This window comes from Pseudophryne corroboree, chromosome 2 (genome assembly GCF_028390025.1).
Source record: "Pseudophryne corroboree isolate aPseCor3 chromosome 2, aPseCor3.hap2, whole genome shotgun sequence".
NCBI lineage: Eukaryota > Metazoa > Chordata > Amphibia > Anura > Myobatrachidae > Pseudophryne > Pseudophryne corroboree.
This window is the reverse complement of record NC_086445.1, coordinates 112,542,502-112,567,014: the sequence shown is the minus strand read 5'-3', so window position 1 is coordinate 112,567,014 and position 24,513 is coordinate 112,542,502. Positions and strand designations below refer to the sequence as shown.

Sequence of the window (24,513 nt, the reverse complement as noted above, 5' to 3'; positions counted from 1 at the left end):
AAATGCATCCATATAGCCCAGGAGCTATATGTGATGTATTTTTTGCCATGTAAGGTATTTCTGTCATGTTTTATTGCGTCTCAGGGCGCCCCCCCCAGCGCCCTGCACCCTCAGTGACCGGAGTATGAAGTGTGCTGAGAGCAATGGCGCACAGCTGCAGTGCTGTGCGCTACCTTATTGAAGACAGGAACGTCTTCTGCCGCCGATTTTTCCGGACCTCTTCACTCTTCAGGCTCTGTAAGGGGGCTGGCGGCACGGCTCCGGGACCCATCCATGGCTGGACCTGTGATCGTCCCTCTGGAGCTAATGTCCAGTAGCCAAGAAGCCCAATCCACTCTGCACGCAGGTGAGTTCGCTTCTTCTCCCCTTAGTCCCTCGATGCAGTGAGCCTGTTGCCAGCAGGTCTCACTGAAAATAACAAACCTAAACTAAAACTTTCACTAAGAAGCTCAGGAGAGCCCCTAGTGTGCACCCTTCTCGTCGGGCACAGAAATCTAACTGAGGCTTGGAGGAGGGTCATAGGGGGAGGAGCCAGTGCACACCAGTTAGTCCTAAAGCTTTCTTTAGATGTGCCCAGTCTCCTGCGGAGCAGCTATTCCCCATGGTCCTTACGGAGTCCCCAGCATCCACTTAGGACGTTAGAGAAAAAAAATAATTCCGTTGTGTGATTAATGAAAGGAAACCATCTGCTTCTCCACCAACAATGGTAAAAATAAGAATTTACTTACCGATAATTCTATTTCTCGGAGTCCGTAGTGGATGCTGGGGTTCCTGAAAGGACCATGGGGAATAGCGGCTCCGCAGGAGACAGGGCACAAAAAGTAAAGCTTTAGGATCAGGTGGTGTGCACTGGCTCCTCCCCCTATGACCCTCCTCCAAGCCTCAGTTAGGATACTGTGCCCGGACGAGCGTACACAATAAGGAAGGATTTTGAATCCCGGGTAAGACTCATACCAGCCACACCAATCACACTGTACAACCTGTGATCTGAACCCAGTTAACAGTATGATAACAGCGGAGCCTCTGAAAAGATGGCTCACAACAATAATAACCCGATTTTTGTAACTATGTACAAGTATTGCAGATAATCCGCACTTGGGATGGGCGCCCAGCATCCACTACGGACTCCGAGAAATAGAATTATCGGTAAGTAAAATCTTATTTTCTCTATCGTCCTAGTGGATGCTGGGGTTCCTGAAAGGACCATGGGGATTATACCAAAGCTCCCAAACGGGCGGGAGAGTGCGGATGACTCTGCAGCACCGAATGAGAGAACTCCAGGTCCTCCTTAGCCAGGGTATCAAATTTGTAGAATTTAGCAAACGTGTTTGCCCCTGACCAAGTAGCTGCTCGGCAAAGTTGTAAAGCCGAGACCCCTCGGGCAGCCGCCCAAGATGAGCCCACCTTCCTTGTGGAATGGGCATTTACAGATTTTGGCTGTGGCAGGCCTGCCACAGAATGTGCAAGCTGAATTGTACTACAAATCCAACGAGCAATAGTCTGCTTAGAAGCAGGAGCACCCAGCTTTTTGGGTGCCTACAATATAAACAGCAAGTCAGACTTTCTGACTCCAGCCGTCCTGGAATTATATACACAGGTTGAGTATCCCATATCCAAATATTCCGAAATACGGAATATTCCGAAATACGGACTTTTTTTAGTGAGAGTGAGATAGTGAAACCTTTGTTTTTTGATGGCACAATGTACACAAACTTTGTTTAATACACAAAGTTATTAAAAATATTGTATTAAATGTCCTTCAGGCTGTGTGTATAAGGTGTATATGAAACATAAATGAATTGTGTGAATGTAGACACACTTTGTTTATGCACAAAGTTAAAAAAAATATTGGCTAAAATTACCTTCAGGCTGTGTGTATATGGTGTATATGAAACATACATGCATTCTGTGCTTATATTTAGGTCCTATCACCATGATATCTCATTATGGTAGGTAATTATTCCAAAATACAGAAAAATCCCATATCCAAAATACCTCTGGCCCCAAGCATTTTGGATAAGGGAGACTCAACCTGTATATATGTGTATGTATATGTGTGTGTATATATATATATATATATATATATATATATATATATATATATATATATATGTGTGTATGTGTGTATGTGTGTATGTGTGTATGTGTGTATGTGTGTATGTGTGTATGTGTGTATGTGTGTATGTGTGTATGTGTGTATGTGTGTATGTGTGTATGTGTGTATGTGTGTATATATATATATATATATATATATATATATATATATATATATATATATATATATATATATATATATATATATATATATATATATATATATATATATATATATATATATATTTTCAGGGCCCTGACAACGTCTAGCAACTTGGAGTCCTCCAAGTCCCTAGTAGCCGCAGGCACCACAATAGGTTGTTTCAGGTGAAACGCTGACACCACCTTAGGAAGAAACTGGGGACGAGTCCGCAGTTCTGCCCTGTCCGAATGGAAAATCAAATATGGGCTTTTGTAAGACAAAACCGCCAATTTTGACAATCGCCTGGCCGAGGCCAGGGCCAACAGCATGGTCACTTTCCATGTGAGATATTTCAAATCCACAGATTTGAGTGGTTCAAACCAATATGATTTGAGGAATCCCAACACTACGTTGAGATCCCACGGTGCCACTGGAGGCACACAAGGGCTGTATATGCAATACTCCCTTGACAAACGTCTGGACTTCAGGAACTGAAGCCAATTCTTTCTGGAAGAAAATCTATAGGGCCGAAACTTGAACCTTAATGGACCCCAATTTGAGGCTCATAGACACTCCTGTTTGCAGGAAGTGCAGAAATCGACCTAGTTGAATTTTTTTTCGTGTGGCCCTCCTGGCCTCACCCACGCAACATATTTTTACCACATGTGGTGATAACGTTGTGCGGTCACCTCCTTCCTGGCTTTGACCAGGGTAGGTATGACCTCTTCCGGAATGCCTTTTCCCTTAGGATCCGGCGTTCAAACCGCCATGCCGTCAAACGCAGTCGCGGTAAGTCTTGGAACAGACAAGGTCCCTGCTGGAGCAGGTCCTTTCTTAAAGGCCGATGCCACGGTTCCTCTTGGAACAGACATGGTACTTGCTGAAAGCAAATCCCTTCTTAGCTCCCGAGGCCATTAGTCCTCTGTGAGCATCTCTTGAAGTTCCGGTTACCAAGTCCCTCTTGGCCAATCCGGAGCCACGAGTATAGTTCTTACTCCTCTATGTCTTATAATTCCCAATACCTTGGTTATGAGAAGCAGAGAAGGGAACACATACACCGACTGTTACACCCACGGTGTTACCAGGACGTCCACAGCTATCGCTTGAAGGTCTCGTGACCTGGCGCAATACCTGTCCCATTTTTTTTGTTCGGGCGGGACGCCATCATGTCCACCTTTGGTCTTTCCCAACGGTTCACAATCATGCGGAAAACTTCCCGATGAAGTTCCCACTCTCCCGGGTGGAGGTCGTGCCTGCTGAGGAAGTCTGCTTCCCAGTCGTCCACTCCCGGAATGAACACTGCTGACAGTGCTATCACATGATTTTCCGCCTAGCGAAAAATCCTTGCAGTTTTGTCACTGCCCTCCTGCTTCTTGTGCCGCCCTTTCTGTTTACGTGGGCGACTGCCGTGATGTTATCCCACTGGATCAATACCGGCTGACCTTGAAGCAGAGGTCTTGCTAAGCTTAGAGCATTATAAATTTGTTCTTAGCTCCAGTATATTTATGTGGAGAGAATTCTCCAGACTTGATCACACTCCTTGTGTGACTGCTCCCCAGCCTCTCAGGCTGGCCTCCGTGGTCACGAGCATCCAATCCTGAATGCCGAATCTGCGGCCCTCTAGAAGATGAGCACTCTGTAATCACCACAGGAGAGACACCCTTGTCCTTGGATATAGGGTTATCCGCTGATGCATCTGAAGATGCGATCCGGACCATTTGTCCAGCAGATCCCACTGAAGAGTTCTTGCGTGAAATCTGCCGAATGGAAGCGCTTCGTAACAAGCCACCATTTTTACCAGGACTCTTGTGCAATGATGCACTGACACTTTTCCTGGTTTTAGGAGGATCCCGATTAGCTCGGATAACTCCCTGGCTTTCTCCTCTGGGAGAAACACCTTTTCCTGGACTGTGTCCAGAATCATCCCTAGGACCAGCAGACGTGTCGTCGGAACAACTGCGGTTTTGGAATATTTAGAATCCACCCGTGCTGTCGTAGAACTACTTGAGATAGTGCTACTCCGACCTCCAACTGTTCTCTGGACCTTGTTCTTATCAGGAGGTCGTCCATTTTCTTTGAAGACGAATCCTCCTTTCGGTCATTACCTTGGTAAGGACCCGGGGTGCCTTGGACAATCCAACGGCATCGTCTTGAAACTGATAGTGACAGTTCTGTACCACGAACCTGAGGTACCCTTGGTGAGAAAAGGCAAATTTTGGGACATGGAGGTAAGCATCCCTGATGTCCCGGGACACCATATAGTCCCCTTGTTCTTTGCTATCACTGCTCTGAGTGACTCCATCTGGATTTGAACCCTTGTAAGTGTTCAAATTTTTCAGATTTAGAATAGGTCTCACCTAGCCTTCAGTACCACCATATAGTGTGGAGTAATACCCCTTTCCTTGTTGTCGGAGGGGTAAATTTATTATCACCTGCTGGGAATACAGCTTGTGAATTGTTTTCAATACTGCCTCCCTGTCGGAGGGAGACATTGGTACAGCAGACTATAGGAACCTGCGAGGGGGGAAACCTCTCGACATTCCAATCTGTACCCCTTGGATACTACTTGTAGGATCCAGGGGTCCTGTACGGTCCCAGCGTCATGCTGAGAACTTGGTAGAAGCGGTGGAGGGCTTCTGTTCCTGGGAATGGGCTGCCTGCTGCAGTCTTCTTCCCTTTCCTCTATCCCTGGGCAGATATGACTCTTATAGGGACGAAAGGACTGAGGCTGAAAAGACGGTGTCTTTTTCTGCAGAGATGTGACTTAGGGTAAAAAACGGTGGATTTTCCAGCAGTTGCCCTGGCCACCAGGTCCCATGGACCGACCCCAAATAACTCCTCCCCTTTATACGGCAATACATCTTTGTGCCGTTTGGAATCTGCATCACCTGACCACTGTCGTGTCCATAAACATCTTCTTGCAGATATGGACATCGCATTTACTCTTGATGCCAGAGTGCAAATATCCCTCTGCGCATCTCGCATATATAGAAATGCATCCTTTAAATGCTCTATAGTCAATAAAATACTATCCCTGTCAAAGGTATCAATATTTTTAGTCAGGGAATCCGACCAAGCCACCTCAGCTCTGCACATCCAGGCTGAGGCGATCGCTGGTCGCAGTATAACACCAGCATGTGTGTGTATACTTTTTAGGATATTTTTCAGCCTCCTATCAGCTGGCTCCTTAAGTACGGCCCTATCCGTAGATGGTACCGCCACTTGTTCTGATAAGCGTGTGAGCGCCTTATCCACCCTGAGGGGTGTTTCCCACCGCGCCTTAACTTCTGGCGGGAAAAGGTATACCGCCAATAATTTTCTATCGGGGGAAACCCACGCATCATCACACACTTCATTTAATTTATCTGATTCAGGAAAAACTACAGGTAGTTTTTTCACCTCACACAATACCCTTTTTTGTGGTAATTGGAGTATCAGAAATATGTAACACCTCCTTCATTGCCCTTAACGTGTGGCCCTAAAAGAAAATACGTTTGTTTCTTCACCGTCGACACTGAAATCAGTGTCCGTGTCTGGGTCTGTGTCGACCGACTGAGGTAAATGGGCATTTTACAGCCCCTGACGGTGTTTGAGACGCCTGGACAGATACTAATTTGTTCGCCGGCCCTCTCATGTCGTCAACCGGCTTGCAGCGTGTTGACATTGTCACGTAATTTCCATAAATAAGCCATCCATTCCGGTGTCGACTCCCTAGAGAGTGACATCACCATTACAGGCAATTTGCTCCGCCTCCTCACCAACATCGTCCTCATACATGTCGACACACACGTACCGACATATAGCACACACACACAGGGAATGCTCTGATAGAGGACAGGACCCCACTAGCCCCTTGGGGAGACAGAGGGAGAGTTTGCCAGCACACACCAAAGCGCTATATTTTACAGGGATAGCCTTATAATAAGTGCTCCCTTATAGCTGCTTTTATAAAATCACAATTTCGCCAAATTTTGCCCCCCCTCTCTTGATTTAACCCTGTTTCTGTAGTGCAGTGCAGGGGAGAGCCTGGGAGCCTTCCTGACCAGCGGAACCGTGTGAGGAAATGGCGCTGTGTGCTGAGGAGATAGGCCCCGCCCCCTTTTCGGCGGGCTCGTCTCCCGCTTAAAAATGGATTCTGGCAGGGGTTAAATATCTCCATATAGCCCCGGAGGCTATATGTGAGGTATTTTTTGCCAAAAAAAGGATTTTCATTGCTGCCCAGGGCGCCCCCCCCCCCCAGCGACTGCCGTGTGAAGTGTGCTGAGAGCAATGGCGCACAGCTGCAGTGCTGTGCGCTACCTTAAGAAGACTGAGGAGTCTTCTGCCGCCGATTCTGGACCTTCTTCTCTTTTCAGCATCTGCAAGGGGGCCGGCGGCGAGGCTCCGGTGACCATCCAGGCTGTACCTGTGATCGTCCCTCTGGAGCTAATGTCCAGTAGCCAAAGAAGCCAATCCATCCTGCACGCAGGTGAGTTCACTTCTTCTCCCCTAAGTCCCTCGATGCAGTGATCCTGTTGCCAGCAGGACTCACTGTAAAATAAAAAACCTAAGCTAAACTTTTCTAAGCAGCTCTTTAGGAGAGCCACCTAGATTGCACCCTTCTCGGCCGGGCACAAAAACCTAACTGAGGCTTGGAGGAGGGTCATAGGGGGAGGAGCCAGTGCACACCACCTGATCCTAAAGCTTTACTTTTTGTGCCCTGTCTCCTGCGGAGCCGCTATTCCCCATGGTCCTTTCAGGAACCCCAGCATCCACTAGGACGATAGAGAAAGTATTCTACATCAGCCATAAACCACTGATGAGTATGACCCTATTCCTTCCCGGCAGCCAGGTCGTACCTCCTCGACTCTTGCTAGGCTATGCACTCCCTAGCAGTGCAAGCCGTTGGACAGGCGGCACAAACTCCGAGCTCACTCTGCACATGCAAGTCGGCGGCAGGACACACTTTAGCAGATTACCATCATGATATAGCAAGAGATTATATATATATATATATATATATATATATATATATATATATATATATATATTTTTTTTTTTTTTTTTTTATATTTAAAGAAGGGCTGCGGCACTCAGGGTCTTGTGAAGAAGTCAAATTGTATTGTTACATCACAATATGGAATGCCAACGTTTCGGGGTGTCTAGCCCCGTTTTCAAGATATCACGTTGGCGTTCCATATTGTGATGTAACAATACAATTTGACTTCTTCACAAGACCCTGAGTGCCGCAGCCGTTCTTTCAATATAACTACTTTTTCCACTGAGGGCACCGGGGCAAGCATCAATTAGGAGGAGTGCCGGGGAGAGAGAGAGAGAGAGAGAGAGAGAGAGAGAGAGAGAGAGAGAGAGAGAGAGAGAGAGAGAGAGAGAGAGAGAGACTGAGACTATGTTATGGAAAATGACCCAGACCTGGAAGTTTTGGGGAACAATTTTTCCACCGTGAGCAGTTGAGCAATTTTTCCACCGTGAGCAGTACAGCACTTTTCCAGTTGTGCAAAGTACACTACATAGTCAGTATTGTATGTAGAAAATCACTGGGATCCATACATAAGATCACCACTAACTCCACATGTATAGTGCAGGTATACCTCCCGGCCCCAGATATCAGGAATTAAACAAGTATCCTTTCCTCAGCCCTGTAATGTGCCATAGTTTATATTATACACATAAGGCCACATGCATGAACCACACCAGGACACATTCAGCAGAGGTCCTATTACTAGACTCATAAGAGGTTCTATGCCACTTTGTGAAACAAGGCTGGACATTATCAGAGACAGCAATGTGTGTGAGGCCATTCAGACAAATGAGGCTTACCTCTATGCTGTGACCACAACAGAAACAATATTTTAGCTTTGGTGAGGTCTAATTACCCTTCAGCACAAACTACACGCATTTAACCTCACGTGTAACCAAGCACCCCTCCAATGTAACGTGTAGGGCAGGCGAACCGTGCCTACAACGGTGTGGCACTACTAGTCCCAGGTGTGCATGCTTCCAAAAACGAAAAAAGTAAAACAGAATAACGACCCACGCGAGTTGGCTAACCCCAGAGGAGAACAGGGCAGTGTTAGCTAGAGGAGTATTCCCGCACTTAGATCATGGAGGGTGCGGGGAGACGGTCAGTGATACAGTACATCAGTGCCCCGGAGAGGCCATTGTCTAATAAACCCTTCAGGTCTGCCTTGTCAGAGTGTTAACCGCCCCGTCTCCAGCCCTAATATAAAGCCAGCCGCCTTACCCGCGAGTAGACGTTTACAAGCGTCGCACACAACGCCGGCGTCCGCCATTTTCTCCAGACTCCTTTCCCGCCACCTTCTCCTCTCCCGCCAGTCTCATCCGCTCCGCGGCCCAGCGACCACGTGACCAAGGCGCGCCCTCACGCTCACTGCCGCTGGCAGCCGGACTTCCGAGAGCTGGTCACGTGCGGTGCTGCCTGGGAAGTGGAACTGCAACTGTGCAGTGCGTGGCGTGGTGTGGTTGGCGGCTGCTGCTGCTCCTCCTGGGTGTGCGTTGCTATGTGTCAATTTAATGATTGCTGTTTTACGCGGAGTTAGACATCACAGCGTGTCTGGCTACAGCTTTAGCATGCCGTAGAAGCAGAACCGTAGCAGGGCTTGCTGGGGTGTGTAGTTTCACAGCTGCTGTCCATGTTGCCTACGCCCGACTCAAAAACATTATTTCTCTGATGTGCTAAGTGGATGCTGGGACTCCGTAAGGACCATGGGGAATAGCGGCTCCGCAGGAGACTGGGCACAACTAAAAGAAAGCTTTTGGTCTAACTGGTGTGCACTGGCTCCTCCCCCTATGACCCTCCTCCAGACCTCAGTTAGAATCTTGTGCCCGGCTGAGCTGGATGCACACTAGGGGCTCTCCTGAGCTCCTAGAAAAGAAAGTATATTTTAGGTTTTTTATTGTCAGTGAGATCTGCTGGCAACAGACTCACTGCTACGAGGGACTAAGGGGAGAAGAAGCGAACCTACCTGCTTGCAGCTAGCTTGGGCTTCTTAGGCTACTGGACACCATTAGCTCCAGAGGGATCGAACACAGGGCCCGACCTCGATCGTCCGGAGCCGCGCCGCCGCCCCCCTTACAGAGCCAGAAGCATGAAGATGGTCCGGAAAATCGGCGGCAGAAGACTTCGGTCTTCAACAAGGTAGCGCACAGCACTGCAGCTGTGCGCCATTGCTCCTCATGCACTCCTCACACTCCGGCCACTGATGGGTGCAGGGCGCTGGGGGGGGGGCGCCCTGAGCAGCAATTTAAATACCTTGGCTGGCAAATATTCACAATATATAGTCCCAGAGGCTATATATGTGAAAAATACCCCTGCCAGGATCCATAAAAAAGCGGGAGAAAGTCTGCTGGAAAAGGGGCGGGGCTATCTCCCTCAGCACACTGGCGCCATTTTTCCCTCACAGCTCCGCTGGAAGGATCGCTCCCTGGCTCTCCCCTGCAGTTTCAAGCTACAAAGGGTAAAAAAGAGAGGGGGGGCACGAAATTTAGGCGAAGTAATATATATTTAAGCAGCTATAAGGGAAAATCACTCAGTTATAGTGTTCATCCCTGTGTTATATAGCGCTCTGGTGTGTGCTGGCATACTCTCTGTCTCCCCAAAAGGCTTTGTGGGGTCCTGTCCTCTGTCAGAGCATTCCCTGTGTGTGTGCGGTGTGTCGGTACGGCTGTGTCGACATGTTTGATGAGGAGGCTTATGTGGAGGCGGAGCAGATGCCGATAAATGCGATGTCACCCCCTGCGGGGCCGACACCTGAGTGGATGGTTATGTGGAAGGAATTACGTGACAGTGTCGACTCCTTACATAAAAGGTTTGACGACATACCAAATATGGGACAGCCGGCTTCTCAGCCTGTGCTTGCCCAGGCGTCTCAAAAGCCATCAGGGGCTCTAAAACGCCCGCTACCTCAGATGGCAGACACAGATGTCGACACGGATACTGACTCCAGTGTCGACGACGATGAGACTAATGTAACTTCCAATAGGGCCACACGTTACATGATTGAGGCTATGAAAAATGTGTTGCACATTTCTGATGTTACCCCAGGTACCACAAAAAAGGGTATTATGTTTGGAGAGAAAAAACTACCAGTAGTTTTTCCTCCATCTGAGGAATTAAATGAAGTGTGTGAAGAAGCGTGGGCTTCCCCCGATAAGAAACTGGTAATTTCTAAAAGGTTACTAATGACGTACCCTTTCCCGCCAGAGGATAGGTCACGTTGGGAAACATCCCCTAGGGTGGATAAAGCGCTCACATGCTTGTCAAAGAAGGTGGCACTACCGTCTCCGGATACGGCCGCCCTAAAGGAGCCTGCTGATAGAAAGCAGGAGGCTATCCTGAAGTCTGTATATACACACACAGGTATTATACTGAGACCAGCTATTGCTTCAGCATGGATGTGCAGTGCTGCAGCTGCGTGGTCAGATTCCCTGTCGGAAAATATTGATACCCTAGACAGGGACACTATATTGCTAACCGTAGAGCATATAAAAGACGCACTTTTATACATGAGGGATGCACAGAGGGATATTTGCCGGCTGGCATCCAAAATTAGTGCAATGTCCATTTCTGCCAGGAGAGGGTTATGGACTCGGCAGTGGACAGGTGATGCAGATTCTAAAAGGCACATGGAAGTTTTGCCTTATAAGGGTGAGGAGTTGTTCGGGGATGGTCTCTCGGACCTCGTTTCCACAGCAACAGCTGGGAAGTCAGCATTTTTACCCCATGTTCCCTCACAGCCAAAGAAAGCACCGTATTATCAGGTACAGTCCTTTCGGCCCCATAAGGGCAAGCGGGTTAAAGGTGCGTCCTTTCCGCCCAGAGGTAGAGGGAAAAAGCTGCAGCATACAGCCAGTTCCCAGCAGCAAAAGTCCTCCCCCGCTTCCTCCAAGTCCACCGCATGACGCTGGGGCTCCACAGGCGGAGCCAGGTACGGTGGGGGCCCATCTCAAAAACTTAAGCAATCAGTGGGCTCGCTCACGGGTGGATCCCTGGATCCTTCAAGTAGTATCTCAGGGGTACAAGCTGGAATTCGAGACGTCCCCCCCCCCCCCCACACACACCGTTTCCTCAAATCTGCCTTGCCGACAACTCCCTCAGGCAGGGAGGCAGTGCTAGAGGCAATTGACAAGCTGTATTCCCAGCAGGTGATAGTCAAAGTGCCCCTACTCCAACAAGGACGGGGTTACTATTCCACAATGTTTGTGGTACCGTAACCGGACGGTTCGGTGAGACCCATTTTAAATTTGAAATCCTTGAACAAATATATGAAAAAATTCAAGTTCAAGATGGAATCGCTCAGGGCGGTTATTGCAAGCCTGGACGAGGGGATTACATGGTATCACTGGACATCAAGGATGCTTACCTGCATGTCCCCATTTACCATCCTCACCAGGAGTACCTCAGATTTGTGGTACAGGATTGTCATTACCAATTCCAGACGTTGCCATTTGGTCTATCCACGGCCCCGAGGTTATTTACCAAGGTAATGGCCGAAATTATGATACTCCTTCGAAAGAAGGGAGTTTTAATTATCCCGTACTTGGACGATCTCCTGATAAAGGCGAGGTCCAGGGAGCAGTTGTTGGTCGGGGTAGCACTATCTCGGGAGGTGCTACAACAGCACGGCTGGATTCTAAATATTCCAAAGTCACAGCTGGTCCCTACGACACGTCTACTGTTCCTGGGGATGGTTCTGGACACAGAACAGAAAAAAGTGTTTCTCCCGGAGGAGAAGGCCAAGGAGCTGTCATCTCTAGTCAGAGGCCTCCTAAAACCAAAACAGGTGTCGGTGCATCACTGCACGCGAATCCTGGGAAAAATGGTAGCTTCCTACGAAGCAATTCCATTCGGCAGGTTCCATGCAAGAACCTTTCAGTGGGACCTGTTGGACAAGTGGTCCGGATCGCATCTTCAGATGCATCGGCTGATAACCCTGTCTCCAAGGACCAGGGTGTCTCTGCTGTGGTGGCTGTAAAGTGCTCATCTTCAAGAGGGCCGCAGATTCAGCATGCCAGCCTTCGAGGCTGGGGGGCAGTCACACAGGGAAGAAACTTCCAAGGACTATGGTCAAGTCAGGAGACTTCCCTACACATAAATATTCTGGAACTGAGGGCCATTTTCAATGCCCTAAGTCAGGCAAAACCCCTGCTTCAAAACCAGCCGGTACTGATCCAGTCAGACATCATCACGGCAGTCGCCCATGTAAACCGACAGGGCGGCACAAGAAGCAGGACGGCGATGGCAGAAGCCACAAGGATTCTCCGATGGGCGGAAAATCACGTGTTAGCACTGTCAGCAGTGTTCATTCCGGGAGTGGACAACTGGGAAGCAGACTTCCTCAGCAGGCATGACCTCCACCCGGGAGAGTGGGGACTTCATCCAGAAGTCTTCCAACTGATTGTGAACCGTTGGGAAAGGCCACAGGTGGACATGATGGCGTCCCGCCTAAACAAAAAGCTAGAAAGATATTGCGCCAGTTCAAGAGACCCTCAGGCGATAGCTGTGGACGCTCTAGTGACACCGTGGGTGTACCGGTCGGTTTATGTGTTCCCTCCTCTTCCTCTCATACCAAAGGTACTGAGGATAATAAGGAGAAGAGGAGTAAGAACTATACTCATTGTTCCGGATTGGCCAAGAAGAGCTTGGTGTCACGATCCGGGTATCTGGACGCGATTACTTACCCTTCAGATGCCTCCTAAGGCTGGCTCAGCGTTCCAGGACCGGATCCCATCTGTTATACTGATGTCCACATTCCTGCCTCCTCTCCTGTCACTCTGAGACGCGGTCACCGCAACGCCTGTTACATACGGAATGGCGTCTCCCGCGGCCTCCGCCGCTGTTCCTGAGTTTCTACATGCAGAATGTCAGAGTGGTGATTACGTCAGCCGCGGCCTCCGCTGTGCCCGCGTAGTTAAATGTGCACTTATCAGTCTGGCGTCTCCTGTCTCCTGTGGCCGGCGCCGCCATTACTGTTTTAATTCCCACATGGATTACAAACCAAACTTCCCTCCAAGTGTCTGCATGGGCGCAGCCATCTTGGATTCTGTCATCTGTTCATTTCCACCAATCTGCTGTTTGCAATGTTAATCTGCATAATTGCCTAGCCAATCCCTTCCTTGCTGCAGGTATAAGTAATCTGTGCCTGAGCAAGGAAGGCGTCAGTGCTTTGGTTGTCAAACCTAGTTCCAGTTTGTCTCTCTCCTGTGGTTGTTTTCCAGGTTCCAGTTCCTATCTCCAAACCTCCACTAAAGAGACCCGCACCAGAATTCCACCTGCGGTGTAGCCTGACTCGCCTATCCTCTTGGATTCATCTGCTTCCAGCCATAGATCCACCTGCTTACAGCAATCAGCTTCCAGCAGAGATCAGCTCTTCTTAAAGTGCCGGTACCCTTTTCTACAGATTACCATTTATCACCTGTATTATTATTTCACCGCTCTCAAGCTCCATATATCATTTCATATTTCATCGCTCTCAAGCTACATTTATTATTTAACTGGTTCCAGCCAGTATCCACTCCGTGCCAACATCAGTCTGGTTCCAGCCATTATCCACAGCAGCCGTTTTATCCACAGCAGCCCAGCTCTTCCTGGAACACCAGCTGGTACGATCCTGGGCTATCTCCATTGCTACAGTCGGGCCTGGTAAGGACTTTCCAACTAGAAGATTATAAGAACTATCTCATACTACCAGAGCCCTGTGGCCCTTGCCACCCTGTAGTACCCAGGAACTGTATTATTTCCCTGCTGAGTTTTATGTTTTCTTATTTGCTGCTGTGTTACGGAGTATGTCATAATAAACATCATTGACTTTTATCCTGGTTGTCGTGGTCACGCCTTCGGGCAGTTATTCTACATGTTACTTACATGTCTAGGGGTCTGATACAACCTCCCAGGTTCCGTTACATCTCAGCCCCTACAACTGAGGCTGCCTCCCGTCAGCTCAGGCCCTCAGTTGTGACACTTGGTACCCGGAACTTCAAGAAATGATCTCAGAGGACCCATGGCCTCTGCCGCTCAGACAGGACCTGCTGCAGCAGGGGCCCTGTCTGTTCCAAGACTTACCGCGGCTGCGTTTGACGGCATGGCGGTTGAACGCCGGATCCTGAAGGAAAAGGGCATTCCGGAGGAAGTCATTCCTACGCTGATTAAAGCTAGGAAAGAAGTGACCGCAAACCATTATCACCGCATTTGGCGAAAATATGTTGCGTGGTGTGAGGCCAGGAAGGCCCCAACGGAAGAATTTCAGCTGGGCCGTTTTCTGCACTTCCTACAGTCAGGGGTGACTATGGGCCTAAAATTGGGTTCCTTTAAGGTCCAGATTTCGGCTCTTATCGATTTTCTTCCAGAAAGAACTGGCTTCACTACCTGAAGTTCAGACTTTTGTTAAGGGAGTGCTGCATATTCAGCCCCCTTTTGTGCCTCCAGTGGCACCTTGGGATCTCAACGTGGTGTTGGATTTCCTAAAGTCACATTGGTTTGAGCCACTTAAAACCGTGGAATTTAAATATCTCACGTGGAAAGTGGTCATGTTGTTGGCCTTGGCTTCGGCCAGGCGTGTATCAGAATTGGCGGCTTTGTCGTGTAAAAGCCCTTATCTGATTTTCCATATGGATAGGTCAGAATTGAGGACTCGTCCCCAGTTTCTCCCTAAGGTGGTATCAGCCTTTCATCTGAACCAACCTATCGTGGTGCCTGCGGCTACTAAAGACTTGGAGGCTTCCAAGTTGTTGGACGTAGTCAGGGCCCTGAAAATTTATGTTTCCAGGACAGCTGGAGTCAGAAAGACTGACTCGCTATTTATCCTGCATGCGCCCAACAAGTTGGGTGCACCTGCTTCAAAGCAGACTATTGCTCGCTGGATCTGTAGTACGATTCAGCTTGCACATTCTGCGGCTGGATTGCCACATCCTAAATCAGTGACAGCCCATTCCACGAGGAAGGTGGGCTCTTCTTGGGGGGCTGCCCGAGGGGTCTCGGCTCTACAACATTGCCGAGCAGCTACTTGGTCGGGGTCAAACACGTTTGCTAAATTCTACAAGTTTGACACCCTGGCTGAGGAGGACCTAGAGTTTGCCCATTCGGTGCTGCAGAGTCATCCGCACTCTCCCGCCCGTTTGGGAGCTTTGGTATAATCCCCATGGTCCTTACGGAGTCCCAGCATCCACTTAGGACGTCAGAGAAAATAAGATTTTACTCACCGGTAAATCTATTTCTCGTAGTCTGTAGTGGATGCTGGGCGCCCATCCCAAGTGCGGATTGTCTGCAATACTTGTATATAGTTATTGTTTAACTAAAGGGTTGTTGTTGAGCCATCTGTTTAGAGGCTCAGTTATTGTCATACTGTTAACTGGGTATTGTATCACGAGTTATACGGTGTGATTGGTGTGGCTGGTATGAGTCTTACCCGGGATTCAAAATCCTTCCTTATTGTGTCAGCTCTTCCGGGCACAGTATCCTAACTGAGGTCTGGAAGAGGGTCATAGGGGGAGGAGCCAGTGCACACCAGTTAGACCAAAATCTTTCTTTTAGTTGTGCCCAGTCTCCTGCGGAGCCGCTATTCCCCATGGTCCTTACGGAGTCCCAGCATCCACTACGGACTACGAGAAATAGATTTACCGGTGAGTAAAATCTTATTTTCTCTTACGTCCTAGAGAATGCTGGGGTCCACATTAGTACCATGGGGTATAGACGGGTTCACCAGGAGCCATTGGCACTTTTAAGAGTTTGAGAGTGTGGGCTGGCTCCTCCCTCTATGCCCCTCCTACCAGACTCCGTTTAAAAAATGTGCCCAGAGGAGCCGGTCAAAGCTAGGGGAGCTGTCCTGAGCTTTCCTGGAAAAGTTTTAATATAGAGTTTATTTTTTTACAGGAGGCTGTTGGCAACAGCCTGCCTGTAGCGAGGGACTAAGGGGGGCTGCAGTGTCTGCCCTGTGGGGTCTGAGCCACTGACTCCGCTGACTGGACACTGAGCTCCAGAGGGGACTGCCCCAGCAGCATGCCGCCGACTCCTTACAGAGCTGAAGTGAGTGGTGAGTTAGTCACCGACCCCCCTAGCAAGTGGGGGGCCGGTGTGAAGATGGCAATGGGGAAGGAGCGCAGTATTAACTGCGCTCCTGGATGGTACCAGAGACACATAGTGCAGCGCTGTGAGGGGCGCCCTGGGCCAGCGCTTACCCCCCACACACACACTGGTCAGCAAGCCTGTCGGGGTCCAGGGATCTCAGCCAGCAAAACTCAGGCCAGTTTAAACTTCTGAAGGGCGGGAAGACAGCGCCATTAAGGGGCGGAGCTTCTCAGAGCGGACCCTGCAGCGTTCCAGCGTCATTTTCCTGCATGCAAAGCTGACAGGAAGATACAGGTCCCTCCACAGAAACTAAGGCTTACTGTATACGGTACCAAGGGGTTGTAGAAGGGAGGGGAGGCTGTAATAAGACTGTGTGTCCTATTAAGGAGCACAAGTCAGCGCTGATAAGGGGTTTCTCCTTACTAAAACGCTGGTGTGGGTTGGCTCCAATCTCTGTCTCTCTCTTGCCATTCTTGGGGGGGAACTCTGTCTCCCCCCACGTGTGTGTGTGTGTGTGTGTGTGTGTGTGTGTGTGTGTGTGTGTGTGTGTGTGTGTGTGGAGTGTTTGGTAGTCACCTGTGGCAATGTCCAGGGACACAGTGTCATATGCTGCAGAGGATTTATCCTCCCAGGATGATCCCATTCCATGTAATCAGGATAGCACTGGTTTAGCACAGATTCCAGCAAGGGAACCAGAGTGGTTTTCCTCTATCAAGATTTGGATTTCTCAGATTTCTGACGGGGTTGCCAGTAATGAATCTGCAACCCAGGTATTACAGACCTCTATGGCTGTATGGCCCTTGTCTGGTGCCTCGGGACACCCCGCTATATACCCCCACAAACATGTGCTTGTGCAGGTAACACAAGACACACATACCGATTCTGACACTACAGATGATGAGGATGTGTTGCGGGGGTCCGCATCTCTTGCAAGGGGGGTGCAATTGTTGATAGAGGCTATCAGGGATGTGTTAAATGTTAATGATACCACACCTGAGCAGGTTGAGGAGGCTTTTTTCAATGAAAATAAGAAAGCCTCGCTAACCTTCCCTGCGTCAAAAGAGCTGAATGCTATATTTGAAAAAGCATGGGTAAACCCTGAAAAGAAGTTTCAGATCCCTAAGAGAATTCTAGTGGCTTTTCCTTTCCCTGAGGAGGATAGGAAAAGGTGGGAAAACCTGCCGATTGTTGACGCATCTGTGTCCAGACTCTCAAAAAAGGTGGTTTTACCTGTACCGGGATCTACCGCCTTAAAGGAGCCGGCAGATAGGAAAATTGATAATACACTTAAATCAATGTACACTGCTTCGGGGGCCATATTACGTCCCACTATTGCTAGTGCATGGATTGCAAAGGCAATAGTGAAGTGTTTGGCTACCTTAATTGAGGATTTGGATACGATGGATAGGGATGACGTTGCATTGTATTTATGCAACATTCATGATTCTGCAGGTTTTATGGTAGAATCCATGAAGGACCTGGGTTCCATGGCTGCGGGAATTTCTTCCATGTCTGTTTCAGCTTGTCGGGGACTGTGGCTCCGCCAGTGGTCGGCCGACGCGGAATCCAGAAGTGTAGAGTCGCTACCCTATACAGGTCAGGGTCTCTTTGTGGAAGCTCTAGACGCGTGAATATCCACCGCTACAGCGGGTAAGTCTCCGTTTCTTCCCTCAGCAGCACCTGCTCCGAAGAAATCCTTCTCCTCAGCTTCGCAGCAGTCCTTTCGGCCCAACAAGCCTAGAAAGGCCAGATCATCCAATGCCTTCTTTAGGGGAGGTAAGGTTAAGTCCAAGAAACCTGCCGCTGCAGGTTCCAAGGAACAAAAGCCTGCTTCAGGTATCCCAAAGTCCTCCACATGACGGTGGACGGGACAGCCCGAAGGTGGGGCCTGTGGGAGCGAGACTCAGACAGTTTTGTCATGTCTGGGTATCGTCCGGCCTGGATCCCTGGGTAGTAGATATTGTGGCTCAGGGATACAGTTTGGAATTTCAAAGTCTCCCTCCGCATCGTTTTTTCAAGTCGGGCTTACCAACTCTGTTAGAGGACAGCACAGTGCTTCAAGACGCTGTCCAAAAGCTGGTGGAGGCACCGGTCATTGTGCCGGTACCACCTCACATGCTGACAAAGGGTTACTATTCGAACCTTTTCGTGGTACCGAAACCGGATGGTTCAGTCAGGCCCATTCTGAACCTAAAATCGCTGAACCCCTTTCTAAAGGAGTTCAAGATGGAGTCTCTCAGGGCGGTGATATCAGGTTTGGAAGAGGGGGAATTCCTGGTATCTCTGGATATCAAGGATGCGTACCTTCACATTCCAATTTGTCTGCCGCATCAGGCTTATCTCCGCTTCGCATTGCTGGACTCTCATTTTCAGTTCCAGGCCCTGCCATTCGGCCTCTCCACAGCACTGAGGGTGTTTACCAAGGTGATGGCAGAAATGATGATGCTACTCCGCAAGCAGGGTGTGAACATCATTCCTTATCTGGACGATCTCCTGATAAAGGCATCGTCCAAAGAGAAGCTGCTGCAGTCTATTGTTCTCACAACACGATTGCTCCAGAGTCATGGGTGGATTCTGAATTTTCCAAAGTCACATTTGGAACCAACCCAGAGATTGTCATTTCTGGGAATGATCCTGGATATGGAAGTGCAACGGGTGTTTCTTCCGCGGGACAAGGCGTTGGTGATCCAATCCATGGTCCGGGATGTCTTGAAGCCACCCCGGGTGTCGGTTCATCAATGCATTCGCGTACTGGGAAAGATGGTGGCCTCCTACGAGGCTCTCCAGTATGGGAGGTTACATGCTCGGCCCTTCCAACTGGATCTCCTGGACAGTGGTCGGGATCTCACCTCAACATGCATCAGAGAATTTGTCTGTCGCCAAGGGCAAGGATTTCTCTCCTCTGGTGGCTTCAATTGCCTCACCTCCTTGGAGGCCACAGGTTCGGGATTCAGGACTGGGTCCTGCTAACAACGGATGTGAGCCTCCGGGGCTGGGGAGCAGTCACTCAAGGAGTAACCTTCCAAGGACGGTGGTCAAGCCTGGAAGCCGGCCTGCCCATCAACATCCTTGAACTAAGAGCCGTCTACAACGGTCTTCTTCAGGTGGCCCCTCTTCTGAGAAATCGGGCCATCCAAGTGCAGTCGGACAATGTAACAACAGTGGCTTACATAAACCGACAGGGCGGAATGAAGAGCAGAGCAGCAATGTCAGAGATGACAAGAATACTCCTCTGGACAGAAAAACACGCGTTGGCGCTGTCAGCCATCTTCATTCCGGGAGTAGACAACTGGGAAGCAGACTTCCTCAGCAGACACGATCTCCATCCAGGAGAGTGGGGACTCCATCCGGAGGTTTTCAGGGAAATAACAGATCTTTGGGGTTTGTCCCAAAGAGACATGATGGCCTCTCGTCTCAACAAGAAGCTTCGGCGTTATTGTTCCAGGTCGAGGGACCCACAGGCAGTGGCAGTGGACGCCCTGGTGTCTCCGTGGGTGTTCCAGTCAGTGTACGTGTTTCCACCATTCCAACTCATCCCAAGAATCCTTAAGCTCATAAGGAGAACAAGGGTTCAAGCGATCCTCATTGCCCCAGATTGGCCAAGAAGGGCTTGGTACGCAGACCTTCTGAATTTACTGCAAGAAGAGCCGAGGCCTCTTCCTCTTTGGGAGGACCTGCTGCAGCAGGGGCCGTTCGCCTATCAAGCCTTACCGCGGCTACGTTTGATGGCATGGAAGTTGAGCGCCTGATTCTTGCTCGGAAGGGCATTCCGAAGAAAGTTATTCCTACCCTCATACAGGCTAGGAAAGGGGTAACGTGAAAACATTACCATCGTATTTGGATAAAATATGTTTCTTGGTGTGAGTCCAAGAAGTTTCCTACAGTGGAATTTCAACAGGGATGTTTCCTCCTATTCCTGCAGGCAGGAGTGGATATGGGTCTGAGGTTGGGATCTGTGAAGGTCCAGATTTCAGCCTTATCCATTTTCTTTCAGAAGCAAATGGCTGCCCTCCCTGAGGTTTAGATCTTTTTGCAGGGATTTCTGCATATCCAACCTCCCTTTGTACCGCTTACGGCGCCATGGGACCTTAACGTGGTGTTGCAGTTCCTCCAGTCGGATTGGTTTGAGCCTCTACAGGAGGTGGAGCTCAAATTTCTTACATGGAAGGCGGTCACTTTGTTGGCCTTGGGTTCTGCTAGACGTGTCTCCGAGCTGGGGGCTTAATCATGCAAAACCCCTTACTTGATCTTCCATGAAGATAGAGCTGAGCTCCGGACTCGTCAGCAGTTTCTTCCAATGGTTGTGTCGGCATTTCATATCAACCAACCTATTGTGGTGCCAGTGGCTAATGACTCCTCAGTTACTTCAAAGTCCTGGATGTCGTGAGGGCTATGAAGATTTATGTGAAGAGAACTTCTCATCACAGGAAGTCGGACTGTCTGTTTGTCCTATATGATCCCAAGAAAATTGGGTGTCCTGCTTCTAAACAGACTATTTCTCTGACGTCCTAGTGGATGCTGGGAACTCCGTAAGGACCATGGGGAATAGCGGCTCCGCAGGAGACTGGGCACAAAAAGAAAAGCTTTAGGACTACCTGGTGTGCACTGGCTCCTCCCCCTATGACCCTCCTTCAAGCCTCAGTTAGATTTTTGTGCCCGACCGAGCTGGGTGCAATCTAGGAGGCTCTCCTGAGCTTCTTAGGAAAAGTTAGTTTTAGGTTTTTTATTTTCAGTGAGACCTGCTGGCAACAGGCTCACTGCATCGAGGGACTAAGGGGAGAAGAAGCGAACCTGCCTGCTTGCAGCCAGCTTGGGCTTCTTAAGCTACTGGACACCATTAGCTCCAGAGGGACCGAACACAGGCCCAGCCTCGGAGTCCGGTCCCAGAGCCGCGCCGCCGGCCCCCTTACAGAGCCAGAAGCAAGAAGAGGTCCGGAAAATCGGCGGCAGAAGACATCAGTCTTCACCAAGGTAGCGCACAGCACTGCAGCTGTGCGCCATTGCTCCTCATGCACCACACGCTTCGGTCACTGATGGGTGCAGGGCGCTGGGGGGGGGCGCCCTGAGCAGCAATATAAACACCTTGGCTGGCTAAATTACATCACATATAACCCCCAGGGCTATATGGATGTATATTAACCCCTGCCAGATTCCTGAAAAAAGCGGGAGAAAAGTCCGCCGAGAAGGGGGCGGAGCCTATCTCCTCAGCACACTGGCGCCATTTTCCCTCACAGCTCCGCTGGAAGGACGTCTCCCTGACTCTCCCCTGCAGTCCTGCACTACAGAAAAGGGTAAAACAAGAGGGGGGGGCACTAATTAGGCGCAGTATAATATACACAGCAGCTATAAAGGGAAAAACACTCTGTTTGGTGTTATCCCAACATATATATAGCGCTCTGGTGTGTGCTGGCATACTCTCCCTCTGTCTCCCCAAAGGGCTAGTGGGGTCCTGTCCTCTATCAGAGCATTCCCTGTGTGTGTGCTGTGTGTCGGTACGACTGTGTCGACATGTATGAAGAGGAAAATGATGTGGAGGCGGAGCAATTGCCTGTAATGGTGATGTCACCCCCTAGGGAGTCGACACCTGAGTGGATGAGCTTATGGAAGGATTTACGTGAAAGTGTCAGCTCTTTACAAAAGACGGTTGATGACATGAGACAGCCGGCTACTCAGCTTGTGCCTGTCCAGGCGTCTCAAAGACCATCAGGGGCTCTAAAACGCCCGCTACCTCAGATGGCAGATACAGACGCCGACACGGATACTGACTCCAGTGTCGACGATGAAGAGACGAATGTGACTTCCAGTAGGGCCACACGTTACATGATTGAGGCAATGAAAAATGTTTTACACATTTCTGATAGTACAAGTACCACTAAAAAGGGTATTATGTTTGGTGAGAAAAAACTACCCTTTATAAGGCAATACTTCCATATGCCTTTTGGAATCAGCATCACCTGACCACTGCCGCGTCCATAACCCTCTTCTGGCAGATATGGACAGCGCACTTACTCTTGATGCCAGTCGGCAAATATCCCTCTGTGCATCACGCATATATAAAAATGCATCTTTTAAATGCTCTATAGTCAGTAATATACTGTCCCTATCCAGGGTATCAATATTTTCAGTCAGGGAATCCGACCAAGCCACCCCAGCACTGCACATCCAGGCTGAGGCGATTGCTGGTCGCAGTGTAACACCCGTGTGAGTGTATATACATTTTAGGATATTTTCCTGCTTTCTGTCAGCAGGTTCCTTAAGGGCGGCCGTATCCGGAGACGGTAGTGAGCGCTTTATCCACCCTAGGAGGTGTTTCCCAACGTGCCCTATCCTCTGGCGGGAAGGGGTATGATGCCAATAACTTTTTAGGAATTATCAGTTTTTTATCGGGAGAAACCCACGCTTCATCACACACTTCATTTAATTCCTCAGATGCAGGAAAAAATAAGATTTTACTTACCGATAAATCTATTTCTCTGACGTCCTAAGTGGATGCTGGGGACTCCGTCAGGACCATGGGGATTAGCGGCTCCGCAGGAGACAGGGCACAAAACTAAAGCTTTAGGATCAGGTGGTGTGTACTGGCTCCTCCCCCCATGACCCTCCTCCAAGCCTCAGTTAGGTTTTTGTGCCCGTCCGAGCAGGGTGCAATCTAGGTGGCTCTCTTAAGGAGCTGCTTAGAAAAAGTTTTTAGGTTTCTTATTTTCAGTGAGTCCTGCTGGCAACAGGCTCACTGCATCGAGGGACTTAGGGGAGAGAAGTTCAACTCACCTGCGTGCAGGATGGATTGGCTTCTTAGGCTACTGGACACCATTAGCTCCAGAGGGAGTCGGAACACAGGTCTCACCCTGGGGTTCGTCCCGGAGCCGCGCCGCCGACCCCCCTTACAGATGCTGAAGATTGAAGGTCCGGAAACAGGCGGCAGAAGGCTCTTCAGTCTTCATGAAGGTAGCGCACAGCACTGCAGCTGTGCGCCATTGTTGTCACACACTTCACACCAACGGTCACGGAGGGTGCAGGGCGTTGCTGGGGGCGCCCTGGGCAGCAATGTATAATACCTTATTCTGGCTAAAAATACATCACATATAGCCCCTGGAGGCTATATGGATGTATTTAACCCCTGCCAGGTCTCAGAAAAACGGGAGAAGAAGCCCGCCGAAAAGGGGGCGGGGCCTATTCTCCTCAGCACACAGCGCCATTTTCCCTCACAGAAATGCTGGTGGGAAGGCACCCAGGCTCTCCCCTGCACTGCACTACAGAAACAGGGTTAAAACAGAGAGGGGGGGCACTTATTTGGCGATATGTATATATATATTAAAATGCTATAAGGGAAAAACACTTATATAAAGGTTGTCCCTGTATAATATAGCGTTTTTGGTGTGTGCTGGCAAACTCTCCCTCTGTCTCCCCAAAGGGCTAGTGGGGTCCTGTCCTCTATCAGAGCATTCCCTGTGTGTGTGCTGTGTGTCGGTACTTGTGTGTCGACATGTATGAGGACGATGTTGGTGAGGAGGTGGAGCAATTGCCGGTAATGGTGATGTCACTCTCTAGGGAGTCGACACCGGAATGGATGGCTTATTTAAGGAATTACGTGATAATGTCAACACGCTGCAAGGTCGGTTGACGACATGAGACGGCCGGCAAACCAATTAGTACCTGTCCAGGCGTCTAAAACACCGTCAGGGGCGTTAAAACGTCCTTTTACCTCAGTCGGTCGACACAGACACGGACACTGACTCCAGTGTCGACGGTGAAGAAACAAACGTATTTTCCTTTAGGGCCACACGTTACTTGTTAAGGGCAATGAAGGAGATGTTACATATTTCTGATACTACAAGTACCACAAAAAAGGGTATTATGTGGAGTGTGAAAAAACTACATGTGGTTTTTCCTGAATCAGATAAATTAAATGAAGTGTGTGATGATGCGTGGGTTTCCCCCGATAGAAAATTATTGGCGGTATACCCTTTCCCGCCAGAAGTTATGGCGCGTTGGGAAACACACCTTAGGGTGGATAAGGCGCTCACACGCTTATAAAAACAAGTGGCGTTACCGTCTCCAGATACGGACGCCCTCAAGGAGCCAACTGATAGGAGGTTGGAAAATATCCTAAAAAGTATATACACACATACTGGTGTTATACTGCGACCAGCGATCGCCTCAGCCTGGATGGGCAGCGCTGGGGTGGCTTGGTCGGATT

The 24,513-nt window shown here is 49.4% G+C and overlaps 1 protein-coding gene across 4 annotated transcripts in view; it reads right to left on the bottom strand.

Annotated features, from left to right (window-relative positions):
- RNF17 (ring finger protein 17) overlaps nt 1–8,688 on the bottom strand; it is a 1,464,292-nt gene extending 1,455,604 nt beyond the window's left edge. For 2 of the 4 annotated variants that reach the window (XM_063951616.1, XM_063951618.1), the window contains exon 1: nt 8,478–8,686. In XM_063951616.1, coding sequence (XP_063807686.1) covers nt 8,478–8,526 — 49 coding nt within the window. In that variant the 5' untranslated portion in view covers nt 8,527–8,686. Of the gene's footprint in view, nt 1–8,477 lie in introns of all 4 variants that reach the window. The other 2 variants (XM_063951617.1, XM_063951615.1) reach the window with 2 other exon arrangements.
- Between the last annotated feature and the right edge of the window lie 15,825 nt (nt 8,689–24,513).